Source organism: Xylocopa sonorina, chromosome 11 (assembly GCF_050948175.1).
Source record: "Xylocopa sonorina isolate GNS202 chromosome 11, iyXylSono1_principal, whole genome shotgun sequence".
NCBI classification, from domain to species: domain Eukaryota; kingdom Metazoa; phylum Arthropoda; class Insecta; order Hymenoptera; family Apidae; genus Xylocopa; species Xylocopa sonorina.
Window position 1 is genome coordinate 7,143,870 of NC_135203.1, and position 14,745 is coordinate 7,158,614.

At 45.9% G+C, this 14,745-nt stretch overlaps 2 protein-coding genes across 5 annotated transcripts in view; one reads left to right on the forward strand and one right to left on the reverse strand.

Annotated features, from left to right (window-relative positions):
• Positions 1-5,760, forward strand: part of LOC143429476 (organic cation transporter protein-like) — a 97,208-nt gene extending 91,448 nt beyond the window's left edge. The window contains exon 10 of the mRNA XM_076905193.1: positions 5,750-5,760. The gene's annotated coding sequence lies outside the window, so the exon portion shown is untranslated. The remainder of the gene's footprint in view (positions 1-5,749) is intronic.
• Kank (KN motif and ankyrin repeat domain-containing protein 2 kank) overlaps positions 1-14,745 on the reverse strand; it is a 40,540-nt gene that overhangs the window by 5,593 nt on the left and 20,202 nt on the right. For 3 of the 4 annotated variants that reach the window (XM_076905179.1, XM_076905181.1, XM_076905180.1), the window contains exons 2-6: positions 13,444-13,553; positions 12,180-12,379; positions 11,598-11,826; positions 971-1,089; positions 805-885 (exon numbers count right to left, since the gene is read on the reverse strand). In XM_076905179.1, coding sequence (XP_076761294.1) covers positions 805-885; positions 971-1,089; positions 11,598-11,826; positions 12,180-12,379; positions 13,444-13,489 — 675 coding nt within the window. In that variant the 5' untranslated portion in view covers positions 13,490-13,553. Of the gene's footprint in view, positions 1-804; positions 886-970; positions 1,090-5,811; positions 6,009-11,597; positions 11,827-12,179; positions 12,380-13,443; positions 13,554-14,745 lie in introns of those variants that run through there. The other variant, XM_076905182.1, reaches the window with a different exon arrangement.

Sequence of the window (14,745 nt, forward strand, 5' to 3'; positions counted from 1 at the left end):
CGTACTGGGATTTCACCATGCGGAAGTTTCGATACTTATTTTGGGATTTTCCACGTCTTTGCAGGAAGATTTGAGGATTTGAAAGCAGAGACTTTGAAGTGGAAGATTAGGTGCTTTGAGATTTGTGGGTATTTCAGGATTTGGATATCCGAGTGCTCCAGGCTTTGTGAACTCGGGGACTTAATGGACGAGGAGGTTTAGAGTGTATTATGAACTACAGAGTGATTAGGGTTTTCTGAATTTCAAGACGTTCTTCGATCTTGGAGCCCAATTAGGGTCAAGGAATTAGACGTTAATACTAGATTGTGGGAAGGTAATGGTTAAATTCCTTCATATTAATTTTCTTTGAACGTCTAGTGAATGAAAAGCTTGCTTGCGGGCAAATGTCCCATGTCACCGATAACCACGAGACACGAAACGTGCCAATGCTGCGGCCGGTGGTTAGATTGCGGTTCAACGTAATTACGCTTACCTGACGGAAGTATCGCAACGGATAGAAAGAAGTTAACGTGTGATTCATACTCGTCGACAGACACGCGCCAAGAGAAACACGTTAAATTCGCTGTATATTTCCAGAGCGTGTCCGATTCTACAAACAACGAACGTGCCCCCCTTGCAGAATCGGCCCTTTTGCTCGGGGAGTTTATTATATTATCGAGTCGAAGGCTCGAGATAGTCGTCCGTAGCGACGATTCAAACGTGATTATGTCTCTCTGTCGAAAGAGCCAGAGGCGTGATTCACGGGACGCACGCCAAGGAAAACATATCAGATCCGACGCGAAATAACCGCGAGAGTGTGTTTACCTGTAACATGGGAATCGCCTTGACCTGTTCCTCCAGCTCCCTCATCCGTTCCAACGACGCAGCCATTTGCTCTCGGATGTTCTAGAAATAATACAGAGAGGTTCGCGTCACGACGTAATACATATGATTTCTATTGGCGTCTCGTTTGTGTACTTGTTGCTCCTACCTGTAGCGCGCCAGTGCTGAGATTCGAGTTTCCGCTTCCGACGCTCGCGTTGTCAAAATCACCCCCGGTCTGCTCCGTTTGCGCATTGTTCTGCACCGGTGTCGCCGTGTTCGTTCCATCTGAATTAATGTTTCGTTATTATTATTTTCGCTGTACCAGAGAAACGGAATTTATTTGTTACATTTATCGTTCCATTTAAACGAGGCGGCCACGTCGAACGTATCGGACGAATAACAATTGTTTGTATTCATAAACGAAATGCAAATTATACGTATCTCTCTACGTGGACGCTCGCACGCATTTCATGTCCGGCTAATCAGTGCACAATTACAGCGCGGAATTGTTACTTTCATTTAATTCGCGCATAATTTAATTTAAGCCGCATCTGGAAAACGGATTGAATATGATTTGCTGTAACGAAATGAAGCTTCTTGTCGGTGCTGCGTCCTCTGTTAAAAAACACTGAATGGAATCCGAGCGATGCGACGTCGACCAAACAAATGAACGAATACTTCGCTTCAGCGTTTGCGGAATGGTATGCTCCCTTTAATTAAAGAGTCCTCGATTCGTCGAGGGACCTCATAATCGAGTTTGCCAACGCGTAAATTGACATTTTATGAAACGGACGAATATTTCGTTGCCGATGGCGAATTTTTGAAGAACCACCCCCTCGTCTCGCGTTCGTGTAAGCGTCGATAAACCAGCCGTTTGACGAGACACAACATCCCTTCCTCGACACGTAGCCGAGTGAATATTTCAGTGGGGCCGTTAATGTACAAATTGATTCAACGTATAAACTCATGCACATATTTCGCAAGCACGGCAAAGCTCTTTTGTTCGGGTATGCGCGAGATGAATATTTATGGAACGTGGCAATACTTTGACACGATAATGCCTTCCTCGGATATTGAAATCGCGGCGAATCGACGGGAGCCGTTTCGATGGAGATACCCAAAGCTCCTTGTCCGATTCATCAATGGATATCGGGGCAAGGGGAACAAATATTTCCGATGCTGTGCAGAAGCTGGGAATACTCGACGTGAAAATGTAAATACGAAACGGTGGTGCTCGTGGAAAGGCTGCAGAATATTTTTACGACCGTGGAAAATATTTCACGTTCTATATGGTGATATATTTTTAGCACGATGTTTAATTACTAAACTTTTTACAGAGCACGCGATATACTGGCGGGCGTTCCGCGTTTGTTGAGAACGGAGGAACACGCTGGCGGAGGAAAATTGAACGGTATAACGAGGCTCTCTTTGCTTTTACGACCTCATGCTTTCGTACGCATGACTATGCATTTATAAATTGCAGTCGCAGTTCTCTAGAATCATGCTACAAATTTTTCGACGAAGGTCCGCTGCCATGAAGATATCTCGAATAACGTTTTCATTTAGGATAGATGAAAGTTTCACGTGTTCTTTCATATCTCGCGAGGTTAAACGGAGCAGCCAGCACGACGTCCGCGTGCAACCCTCCTCCGCAACGAAGCGCGCTCCGTTCTGAACGATCGCGTCGTTACGCAAGGCATCGCGGCGGTGTTCACCTGCGCTGTCGTTCAATTCTTCTCTTAATTGATTGTTGCGTAAAGGGTCGCGTGGCTGCGTGGAAACGGGCTGGGACAATGAAGAAACGTGCCAGACGCCGCGGCATTTCGAATGCGTTTGACGGGTGTCGTGACACACGAGCGGTGGGCTCGGCCTAATGCCAAAGGGTTCGCCGCACGCGAACCGCGTCACGCGCGGCTGCAAAAACAACGTTCGTCCATCGTGTTTCTGTGTGCCACTTTTTTGCTCCATTTAGAATCGATGGAAGATATACGACGAGGTCGTAAAAACTGCTCGCCTATCAATCCGTGGGTGCTTTATTTAGCTCCCTCCTTGCGAGCGCGAATGCTCGCCAAGTTCGTTTAACTTTATTGCGACTTCGTGTAAATTTACCTTCATATCGATCCAATCAACCCTGCGCAAATTTACGCATTCGAAACTGTCGTTTGTCCTGATAAATTTGCGACAACTGTTGTCAAATAGTTCACTCGAGCATACCGTGGCAATCGTGGTCGAGTTTGGCTAACAAAAACCATGCGAACATGACTCGTTACCTTCGTGCGAGAGGATAAACATAAACGTCTGGTGGAACGTCTGAATTGGTTGGAAGGCAAAGAAACGGGGTTGAAACTTCAATTAGAGTTGCATGAAGTATACTTGGACTTCGCTCGAGTCCTCATTGATGCGTGTAGAACACTTCATGATAGTTAGAATAACTTCTTAACATTATTGTTATTAACGACTATACGATTGATCGTTACAATTATATCAGTTACGATATAAATGCGATCGAAGTGAATTGTTTCTCTGTTTGAAATTAATCGTCTAAGGAGTAATAGCTCGACGTTTCTTTTTAAAGTTTAGCGGCTGAGGCTCCGGAGGAATCTAGGACTACCTCGTTGACCTTTTTGAGGATACCCAGTTACCGAGTATCTCGAGGCTCGTGGTGTTATTGAGACAGCCGATTTGACATACAAAGGGTACGCCTTGGAACCGAGCTGATCTACCATTTGTCAAGAAAATGAAAGTATCGAAGTCGTTTAGCAATCCTTCCTCCCCGTGCTCGGTTCACCGACAGCAGACATTTATCAATCCGTTTGATTAAAAGGGAATAACTCGTACAAAGTCAAACATCTCGACGTCTATACAAAGCGTGACTAAAAAAGAAATAATCATTTTCACAGCGAAGCTGCATTAAATTCGATTTACCATACGAATCGTTTTCTTCACTGACTGCGTATTTTCTAATAGATTATGAACGCACCGTGGAAACGCATTATGCACTTGGATAAATATCACGAGGTATATGCGGAAAAAGAAATCTCGTTATTGACTGCTTCTAGCGTCAGCAGATTCATAGATTCGCATCTGTTTTCTACAAAACAAATCATATTCATTTGCGAGCACCGGCCAGGAATAATAACAATAAAGGAAACGCATCTGGTGTGCAAATGGCTAGCTTGGTTTACGATATTCCTGGTAGCGAAGCTATTTCCGCGGTCGAAAATGAGGAACCGTTCTGAGCTCCTTTTATATTGTAACAAAGAATGCGTCAGAAACTTTTATAGACGGCCAGGATGGTTAACGCGGACGTCATAAACCGAGGGTTTCAAAGGGTCCAGGAGACCAGTGACCCACGATTCTTGACGTCACAAGCACCTAACCTGGTGGAAATCCCGTTAGGTCGCTAAATTTTCCAACGATGAATGTTTCCTTTCGCCAAATCGCACCTAGGTTTCAAAAAGGGTGCGAAGGGGCGCGAAGAATGGGCCATAACATGCGAATAGAGAATTTCCTGATCGGCTAATACCGTCATCCTTGGTATTCACGGTTTCTTCAACCTTCGCGTGCGATTTAAGCGGTTCGACCGCAGTGCAGCATTGTCGTACGACTCAAGGAAGTTCGAAAATGGACGGGACAGGCACGCTATAATCGCGGTTATGAAAAATTTCGACGGAAAGTTGGCCGCGTCGAGACTTCTCGCTGTTTGCGACATCCTTAAAAGGGCTCGGCACGATCCTCGCGTCGAGCAACGCGACAACACGAAGGATACGGGAACAGCCATGTAAATAATGGCGCGTAATCGTTACGTTGCGCTTTATATGGAGGAGACGTGCTGGTTTCTCGCGCGCGTTGCACATGTGGATTAGAAGCGAAGCGTGCGTCCCGTTGGAGTAACGAACCGTCGATGTCGGCCGTGAAAGTCGCGTTAAAAGGAGGATCCAGTTCTGCACCTCGATGCCTATTCCCTTTCCACCGCGTTCCCCGCTCATTTTTCTTTATTTAAGCCGCGAATTAATCCTCGCTAATGGCCGAGCACGTGCGGCAATCTCGCGAAGAAATCGGCAAGATTTCTTCAACGTACCAGGCGAGAAGGGAAAAGAAAAAGAAACGGACGCTTCCGAACGATTCCTGCTACGCTCGTGCTAATCTCAATGTACATTCCGATATTATCTGATTCGGCGATAAACACTCCAATTAAGCTGCTGCATGCCACACAGACAGATCGTTTTCATTTAAATCTCTTCCACTTTCTTCTTCCGTCGACTATTGCCGGACGGATTTCGTTCCTTTCTTCTTCTTTTATTTTCACGAGGGGCGGCGGTGAACGAGGAGATATACGTATTTCTGGGGTCAAAGTGACCGAACACTCGGTAACACGCGTTCCCCGATATCGGTATGATAATGAATTACTCGTATGCTTCGACTTACAGATAAAGTATCTTTTAATTATCCTCGACGCTTAATGGCGCATACCCCCCGTCTATAATTCACCAGACACTTAATATATTTCGAGCGAGAAAAAGTTTATCTCGCCGTTACAACACGAATCTACCAGTCGCTAATTGTTTAACATTAAATTGTATCGTTTTATTAAGTTTTGTTTGTCCATAGCGCCATCTTTCGTGGACGTTTGGCTTCCGTGAATATTTTAAGCGCAAGCGTTCGTTGATTTATGGCTGGAAACCGTAGTTTGGTGTGAAAAACCGCTGGTGACAGCAGGTAAAATTCATTTTCTAGGTAGTAGATCACGCGGTGCGATATGCAAGCAGTAGGCGCTAATTATCGTAAGAACATGACCCGAGGAAAATCGTTGTGACGTAAGAATTCGTTATCGGTTTGCGTTTTAGATATCACGTTAAAAAACAAAAGCTTCGCAAGACGTACGCGACTATCTACGATTAAATGTCTCGTACGGAAACTTTTCCAGCTAGCATATAATATATTGTTATTTAAAATGAATGCAAATAAAATAGAATGATCGAAAAAAAGGAAGGAACGAGCACTCACGGTATTTCCTCTTCGCCTTCATCTTGCAAAAGGGTATCCTTTTCATAATAAAATTCTTCACCCCCATTTTGACGGATTTAACCACTGCACGATCTTCAGTCAATTCACGAGAACCAAATCAACGAAATGGAACACTTGTTCACAGTAGAAAAAACGAGCCGATCCATTCACCAACGAAGTCTCTCGAAGACATTCAGCTTTTCCGCGCGCACTCCAAGTCGCTCCAATTTCCCGCGTTCTCCAGACGGAGCTGGTAACCATTCATGTCGATTATTGATCCATTAGAAACCGATCATCGCCACTCGGAACCATACGTCGCATACGATCCACTGTTCGCTGCGAGTCGTCGAAAGTTCGTTGTTCATCGATATTTTCGTTCGTTCGTTGGCCCATCGATCGATCGATCGAGGTATGGCGCGATGAATCCCGTTGAAAATCCCGCTGCGATCGCGTCGCCCCGGGAACGACGCTCAGAGGGGCGGGCAGTCGTCGATCCGGATCCCGTCGATCGAGAACGATCGCATGCCGTGTCCAGGGGCTCTTTCGTCGTTGGTTTTTCGAGCATTCGTGCCACGATCTGTTTTGCCCCGGCCACTGTTTGCGTTTGACTGTGACGCCGAACTCTGGGCTATAGCCAACCAGGACTCCGACTGCTCACGAAGAGGTGAATGGAGAGGGGAATTGTGCCTCTTCTCCTGTTCTTTGCCCACCGTGACGGCCGTGTACGTGTGTAGGTACGCGTGTGCACGCTCGTCCGATTTCTTAATCGCCACGGAAAACAAAAATTTGCTCTTCACCCTCTCCGACTCTTTCGATTCGCCTGCTGACATTTTGGTTTCTGCCGATTCGCATGTATATCGATAACCAGTGACCTTGATCGAAAGCTAATGGCGCCTTATCGTCGAGTGTTTTTGTTCATTTCGATCGATAAATTCAATTTTATTGCAACCGTTTTCAGAGTTGTCATCTGTCTCTTTAGATAGCAGGGAATAAATTGATTTGAAGATTTCTTACGGACTTTGGAAGATTTAAATCCTAGCTGCGATATCTCCTCTTGTATGCTGCTATCGTTACGGTATTTAGAGATGCCTTTATGCTGCAGTTCGCAGTATTTACTATTCTCGTTGTATCTTCGTACCGTTGATCGGAGCGAGCCACGTTTTTCTCTCTCGTATTTTCCTTTGAAGTGTAAAAATACTCAACCGCGGTGTAGCAAAAAAAAGAAAAGAAAAAAGAAAACTCAGGCTCGACCGCAGTATATTAACCGGGTATCGTATAAACAAACACCGTACCGCAATCGTTCAGTCAAAACCGCCGTTTCCATGCAGAATAAAATTTCATACGACCTCGAGTGCACGTTAAACCGTCCGTAGGCAGTGGATTTTCACTCGACCACCACTTTCACGTGTCACGGCGTTTCCAGTTGTCCCATCGGTTGTCACGATCGCCGGCCCGGGTCGTCCCATCGATCGTGGCCAGTTTTAAATGCTCGATTTTAGTGCTCGCCCTTTCAGAGAACAGTTGCGGCAGTTGCAATGCAACGCTTAGGCCGTCTGGCAGGTGTACACCGCCATATGCGACCACCTTGCTCTGACAAGGTTGCACCAAAATGGTTTAGCGTTCCCGATGAACTCACGTCATCATACCTTCCAAATCGAGTTAAATAGAGTGCCTCGACGTTCGAGTCTCGCACGAAAATCTAACTAATTTCAACCCTCCGTCGTTCTCCGCCACCCCGTTCACCCTTCCCTCCTCTTACGTCGAAGGATACTACGCTTTTCCGATAGTAAATCGAGTTGTATTTTCGGACGTGGAACCGTGGCCTCGACGAATTCGTGTCGCCACATTATGAACGTGTTATTTTTGTACGTTATGGAACGTGTTGAACGTATTTTGGCAGCAAGCCTTTTTTCACGTGCGAGCAAACCAAGTCAGGATCAGGTTGTTTTAGAGTGAATAATTCAGCGGGAAATGCGGTGCTCACGGTTAACCACTTGTCTTGTAACATCGAGTGGCATTCGCGGTACAAATTACGGAACAGTTACGATACGTATACTTTATGATTTTAATGGTGGTTCGATTTAATTTCATGTCTAATTTCAATTTATGAAATTAATTAGTGAACTGATTAATCGGTGGTCGGAGAGATGATAAAAAATGGTACGAAAAAGAATGTAATAGCTCGAAAAGGAAATCTGAAGGCAGACTGCTAAACAAGATGTTGGTTGTTCGTTCCTGGCAAAATTCAATTACCATCTCCAGCGACGTGTACGCGCGACTTTGATATCCACGGCACGCAAGAGCGAAATTAAGAGGATCGCGGCAGCCCCATCCGACTTTTTTCTACTTTCTAAGCATCCTCGCGGCGCTCCGGTATTGTTAACGCTTTAATAATGTCAGGATAATGCCAGCCGGCCGCTTTCATTGGATTCCAGTTATACATCGCCGTTACGGCCGCTCTCGAACATGACGCTCGATACTCGTTCGAGCGAGCTAAAGCGTTTTCGAAACGAGTTTTCAACGCGAGCTACCTCCCGCGATGGATTGTATTATTCCGCGAGTTTCACGCGCGCGACGAACCCGCTAATGAACCGTGTTACTTCGATTTGACGCACTTTCGCGTGCTCGCGAAAAGTTCGTCGGCTTTAGAATCCCACCGACGAGGACGTCGACGCGGAGAGAAAGTACTCGTCCCATTAGGATAATGGACTTGTTATTTTTTGCGACGAGTTTGTAATCGTTTTATGTAAGTAGAGGAACAGTTTAAATTGGAAGGATATTTCGAGATGCAAGACGCCAGCACTTTTTTGCCACCACGATGTCGAGACACGTACGTACGTCGCACAATCAATGGAATACTCTAATTAAGTAAGTTTTTTGCAGGTATTCGCCGTTTCTTGCACGTACTTTCAAACTTTGTATCAAGCTGCTAGTTTTTGCATATACTTTCACACATATTCTTAAGGAAAACATAAGATACTTATTATCTTCCTAAAAAAAAATCTTAACCGCAAACAGACTAATACTTTCAACCATAAGAACCTTATCTACAAATGACTAATACCACCAACGAATCCATTTCAATAATAATCTCTTCAAGACAAACCAAACCTCGAAAGAATAAAAAAAGAACTCGAGGAAGCGACATTTGAATTCTGAAAATGTTCGCGAAGGCGCAGAGCAAAAAACGGGGAACAGCCAGATGAAACAGAGAGAGAAGATGGCGATTCTGGCATTCCTATCCGTTGGCGTGTAGATCCGACAGTTGTCACGAGAAATGGGTCCGGATGATGGACGAGAAGGACGCCAGTGCAGGACGTTATTGCTATAGGGTTGTACCACAGGTGCCGTTGAAGCGACGGCGCAACGGACGCCACTGGCACCGGAAGCAGGTGGTTCCAGCCACGCACCGACGACTTTGCTGACGCGTTCCGGCGAAGAAACGGCCGGGACTATCTTTGAACCGCGATTTACAGCCGGCTACGCGATGAACGGCCGCGTGAACGAATCGCAATTTATCCACCACGGAAACTGTATCGAACAACCGTTCCTCGCGATTACTTAACGGTGCGACCGGACGGTACCGCGTTTATTCGCCGTAACTTATGTGGTAGTACTGGGTTAATAATGTCGTTCGTGTGTAACGTTGACGGCTACTGAATCCTTCGAGTCATATTTTGGATTTATTCTATTATCGCTGAACAGATGTTTCCCAGATCATAATTACAAATGTACAGAGAAAATCATTATAGATATTCATTATACTCGAGCTATCTTCGTTTAACCTAATACAAGTTATTTTTTAAATAGACAACGAGTTGAATATTACCGTGCTTTAAGGGTCAAGCTTTTATTCATCCTCCTTTACCTTTGGACCAACGATAGCATAATCCTGAGAGCCACGAGAGGACACCATTAACGAAATCTACGAACAACGGGGTCTCACTTTATCCCTTCGGAGCTTTCAAATCGGGAATACCTATTTGCCTTTCCTCGAATCTTTATTTGACTTACAAGGGATTTCATGCCTCTGCTTTATCGAACGGTTTACGTTTTACAGCACGGGTTTTATTTGCACAGTTCCCATTGTTAGATTTTGCACTTTGCACCGGAGGAGTCCAATTTATCAGAGAATGGAATCAAAGAGGAGAAACAGTCTCGTTTCCATCCCCTTCCCCCACGGAGGACGCGCTTCCCGTTTCCAGAGGCTTCTATTGTCTGTCGGACGATAAGACAGGAAACGGGAGCAGGAGCGGGCCCCCGCTTGCGAAACGTGAGAATCTTCCTGTAAACGAGCGGATCGGGCACGTCCCAGGATAGAGTTCGCGGTCCCGTGAGAAACGGCGCGATTGTCGACGGTTTTCGTCAAACCGAGCCCGTCGACCGAGCCATCAGCAAAAACCACCGGCTTTGTTACGAGCGAGAGCGAAAACCGTGCGAAGTTTAAGCTGTTCACGGGGACGGTGAACTGAAGGCGCGAGAAGCCATCCTCGACGGGCGACGTCTTTTATGCCATCTTCAATAAGAGCCAATCTGCAAGGTGTACTCCAGTGAAAGGGCGCTCCTCTTATTGCTAGACGTCGCTAGAACTCTTTTGTGCGAGTTCGCTATTTGTGAATGAATCGAGATTCTTCAAATGTACAAATATAGATCGAGTCTATCGTTCAAATTTCTTCGACTCTCCGATCGAACTGCCGCTGAATGTACAGAGAAAAAGTAGCTCGTCGACAGAATTCAATTGGTGCGAGAAATTATTCGATTCTCCGTCGTGACGTCTGCAGTTTGAAGTCGATCTTAATTAACAGGCGAGAAATTTTATTCGCTCGATCGCCCGCCGATCCGTTAAACGGATAATGAAATAGACCACCTGTTCCGGCGCACGGAATGCTGGCCCGTCGAAAACCCGGAAACGAGGGATCCTCGGCTAAATATGCGGCGAAGGCTACGTATGCGATCGTCAAAGAGAAATTTTCATATTGCCCGCATGCATTCCGAGCTGGCGGTAATTACACGATTCTTCGTTGCGTTATCGCTTCGACCGGGTATATACTCGATCGCATATCGTATCGTTTCGCAAAAAAATGGCATGCAAGATTCATTTTCTTCTTACGCGATCCGCTCGTGGCTTCTCTTTTTTTTCGCCATCGTACTTTCCGTTAAAAGTGTATTAATTTCGCGTTGGGAAACCTCGCGGTGATTAACGACGCGGGGGGGAAACTCATTAGCGAGACCCGTGCATTTATTTAACCGGTGTACGGGAGCGTTTCAGTGAAATAGTGGCTCTCAAAAGTGAAGGAAACATTTCTCTTTACGGCATTATTGTATAGCAGGTCATTGGGCCATAGAGAATCCAAGGATGGCCGAGCGGATTCAGCGCGAGGAAATCAAATATGCGTGAAATCATCAGATCTCTTTCTTTCGTGTTTTTTTTCTAACCGATCTTTCACCAATCGAATTAATCTTGAGTACGATCGATTGCACCGAAAAAATACTTCTTCTTTTTACGTTAGACACCAACTATAGATAAACAGCCTTCCATTACGACGTTAGTATAAGAAATACTCAAGAAGCGAGTGGTTCGAAAATATGAGTGTGTACAAATGCTATTCTCGCGTTTTCTCAAAGCATAAATGCGTACTTATATAGAATGCCATCATTCCACCAGTCAGTCGTTCAATTATGAATGAACGTGTAAACGTGTTGTGCAAACGGGGACAAGGACGAAAATGAAATGAAAAAACGGAACGATCGAATTAAAAGAAAAATGAAAGATAAATATGTCTGACCGTTCTCTGCCCGTTCCTGTTTATCGGAAGTGCTGGTCGACCTGGATAAACGCTCCAGGGTCGCCTCGAAGTCACCCACGACGTCGCTGAGGTCGAGGGCCGACGATTCCTGCGTGTACCCTTGCCTGTCGTGGCCCGACCTCGGCAAAGTCGACACGCCATTCGTCGCAGCAGGTTCCTGCGGTATTTTCGGCAGTTCCGCCTCTATTCCGACCAGGGCTGGGCTCACCTACGATTAAAATTACCAAGGAATTTAACGAGACGACCTTCGCCGACGGCTGTCGATCTTCGCTGTTTATTATGCCTGTCTTTTATTCCATCTCGAGGTGAACATCGTGGAACCTTCGACCGAGATAATGCAGGGGAATCCAGGGAGAGGTATCTCGAATGAAAGGCGAAGGAAAAGAAAGGAGAGATTTCAATTATCACAGAGTGAAAGACGGTTTTATTAAAGAATGAAAAGGAAGAGAAATGGAGAGAAAGAAAGGAGTATCCTTTAATTGAATTTCGGAATGGAGCATTCTGCATCCGGTTCGGTGGTTGGGGCGAGCAGTGTAATTATGAAATGAAGCGATCAATTACCAGGCCCAGCAGTATCTCCATCGACTGACATTGCTTTCGACGTTCCCTTTTCTTGCGTCTCTCGATGCTAGACCTGTCCTCGGCACTTCCTGCTGCAACCGCCTCGCAGTATTGCACGAAGTCCAGATCGATGTGGTAGCCGTAAGGGCAGCAAAGGCACTTCGATTCAGGCGAACCGGAAACGTAGGCCTGCGTCCCCACTGGTGTACCAAGAATCATAAGAAATAAAATAAATATTAGTAAAAATTTCGCAGTACTTTTTCAATATACCTCCACCGTGGACTAAATACCACGATCCTTTACATCCTTAATTAATAAATTACTAAATCTACAACTCGAAGAACAATCGCTATAATTCCTCCAAGCAAACAGAGCATCAAATCAAACCGCTCCTCTACCCATGATTACAATTAGACCCGTGAACCAGCACCCCAATTAGAGTGGAGCAGGCCTTCTTCTTATCGAGCCATCGTTTTTCAAGGTGGATGCACCGCGCATGAGGCCTTCGACGCATCGCTGTTTGATTTAGACCAAACACAACCCCAGAGGCACTCGAGACGAAGCGGTCTCGTCTTTCCTCGATCGACCCGACAGAAAGGATCTATCTTTGGAGGGTTGCATCGATTGTGCTCCATCCTATGCTGCTGATTGTTCGAGGGTAACGACCGGCGCTCAGCGTAAACCGAAATATGTTGTAACCATTGGCGACCATCCAGAGGCCCGGTAATAATAATCTGGCAAAGTTCGTTAGCCGGTACAGCGTGGGGATCCCGTTTATGTGTCACGCTGGACCGTTCATGATATCGCCGCGTACGTGGCAATGACTTAATGAACTTCTCTAACGAGATCGAGAGATACGAGATAGATTTTCCAACTATATTTTTCGGCGCATTCCGCGCACGAATAGTCGTGACGCATCGTTGGAAACTGAAATTAAATCAGTTCGACGAGAGATGCAAATGATTTCACGGATTCGCACGATACAGCGACGTAGAACGGATCCAATCGCTTCGTTAGTCGGATCGTTTGCTTGGAAATTTGTTTTTCCGGTTCAGGGCGCCTTGCGCGCGTAACCGTGTCCTGAATATTTCATTTATTTATAACGAGGCAGTGAAAACGATCGCTGGCTTGTCTGATGAATCGCGCGATAGATAAGTCATTTTCCTGTAATTATTAATCATGTTTAAGATACGGTGAACAATATGTAACACTACTATCGACGTATTTATGGTAATTCCATTTTGTGTCGATCAAAGGAACTTACCGTTTCCGTTGAAAACGCGGGTCGAGGGTACGACGGTCAAAGCCATGTTTCTACACCACCGTAGTCACTGCGTTTCACCACCGATCAGAGGGTAACATCCTCGCATCATCCTGAAATCAAAGAGGTTTCGTTATACAACGATTATACAATGATATCGCGCACACGAGGGGAAAACGAGCCGAGAGGAATTGAATAAAGTGAAATTCGCGAGGGAGAGCGCGTTTATTGCGTCCATCTGATCGCATTGTCAAGACTTATTAGAGAACGGCGGTGCTATTGTTCCGCGAACGGAGATTCTCGGTACCGCGTAATTTCATTAGGCGTTCGTCGTATATCCAGCATTATCTACCGGCAGAATCACGCCAAACGTTAAAATTCTCCTCTCGGGACCTCCCCGACCTCCTCGTCGATTCCGCCAGCGAAATCTCTCGGGCCTCGTCTCTAATAAAGCGCTAAAGAATCCGTGGCGACGTGCGCGGGGAACCAATTAGTTTCGAGGAATTCCAGCCTGACCCCTATAATTGACGAGAAACGGAAAAATGGGGGGAGAGGAAAAGAAAAAAAAAAAAGAAACGAAGGGAACAGCGACGAGGAACCGCGAGATGAACCGCGACAAGGGGATGGAAGAACCTCGAGATGCTTCCCCCTGTTTCACGTGCCCACAGTCGAGGCTTGAGCACAATTTCCACGGCGTCCTGTGCCGTGGCTAATTCCGTATCCCGGATTTCTGGTCTGACGGTAACACGTCCTCCCGGCTTCTCGACTCCGCGAACTTTAATTGTTCCACGCTGAGCTATCCAACTTTGCTGTGGATATTTTTACTATCGTTTCCGGTGAAGATTCTTGTCGGATGATTTGCACGGCTTTCAACGCGCTGGGGATCCGTCCAACGCGTCGTGCAGATACAGGGTGGCTCTATGGGGTATATTTAGACAATGATGCATGCCATCGCGTATGTGGATGTTATAATTGGATAGGTGTTTAGCTCGAAAATTAACTGGTCGTGAATAAGCGCAGCAGAAGTCACGGTTTCCAGTAAAACAGAATTCGTACCCGACGTCTGACAGGATTATACGAAGATAAGGGAGAGCAGTGAGTCAAGTGAGATTTAGACGAGCAATAGTCGGGGTGTAGCGACTGGATGTAATTAGAAGCGATCTATCGTGCATTACAATCGACTGTACGTGATCCGTTGTGCCAGGAATTAATCGTGGCCGAAGAAAGTCGAAGTTTGTGCTCGCAAGTTATGCGGGCAGGTAATTTTATGCAGCCAGGGGGTTGTTTCGAAATTCTCCGGGTCGT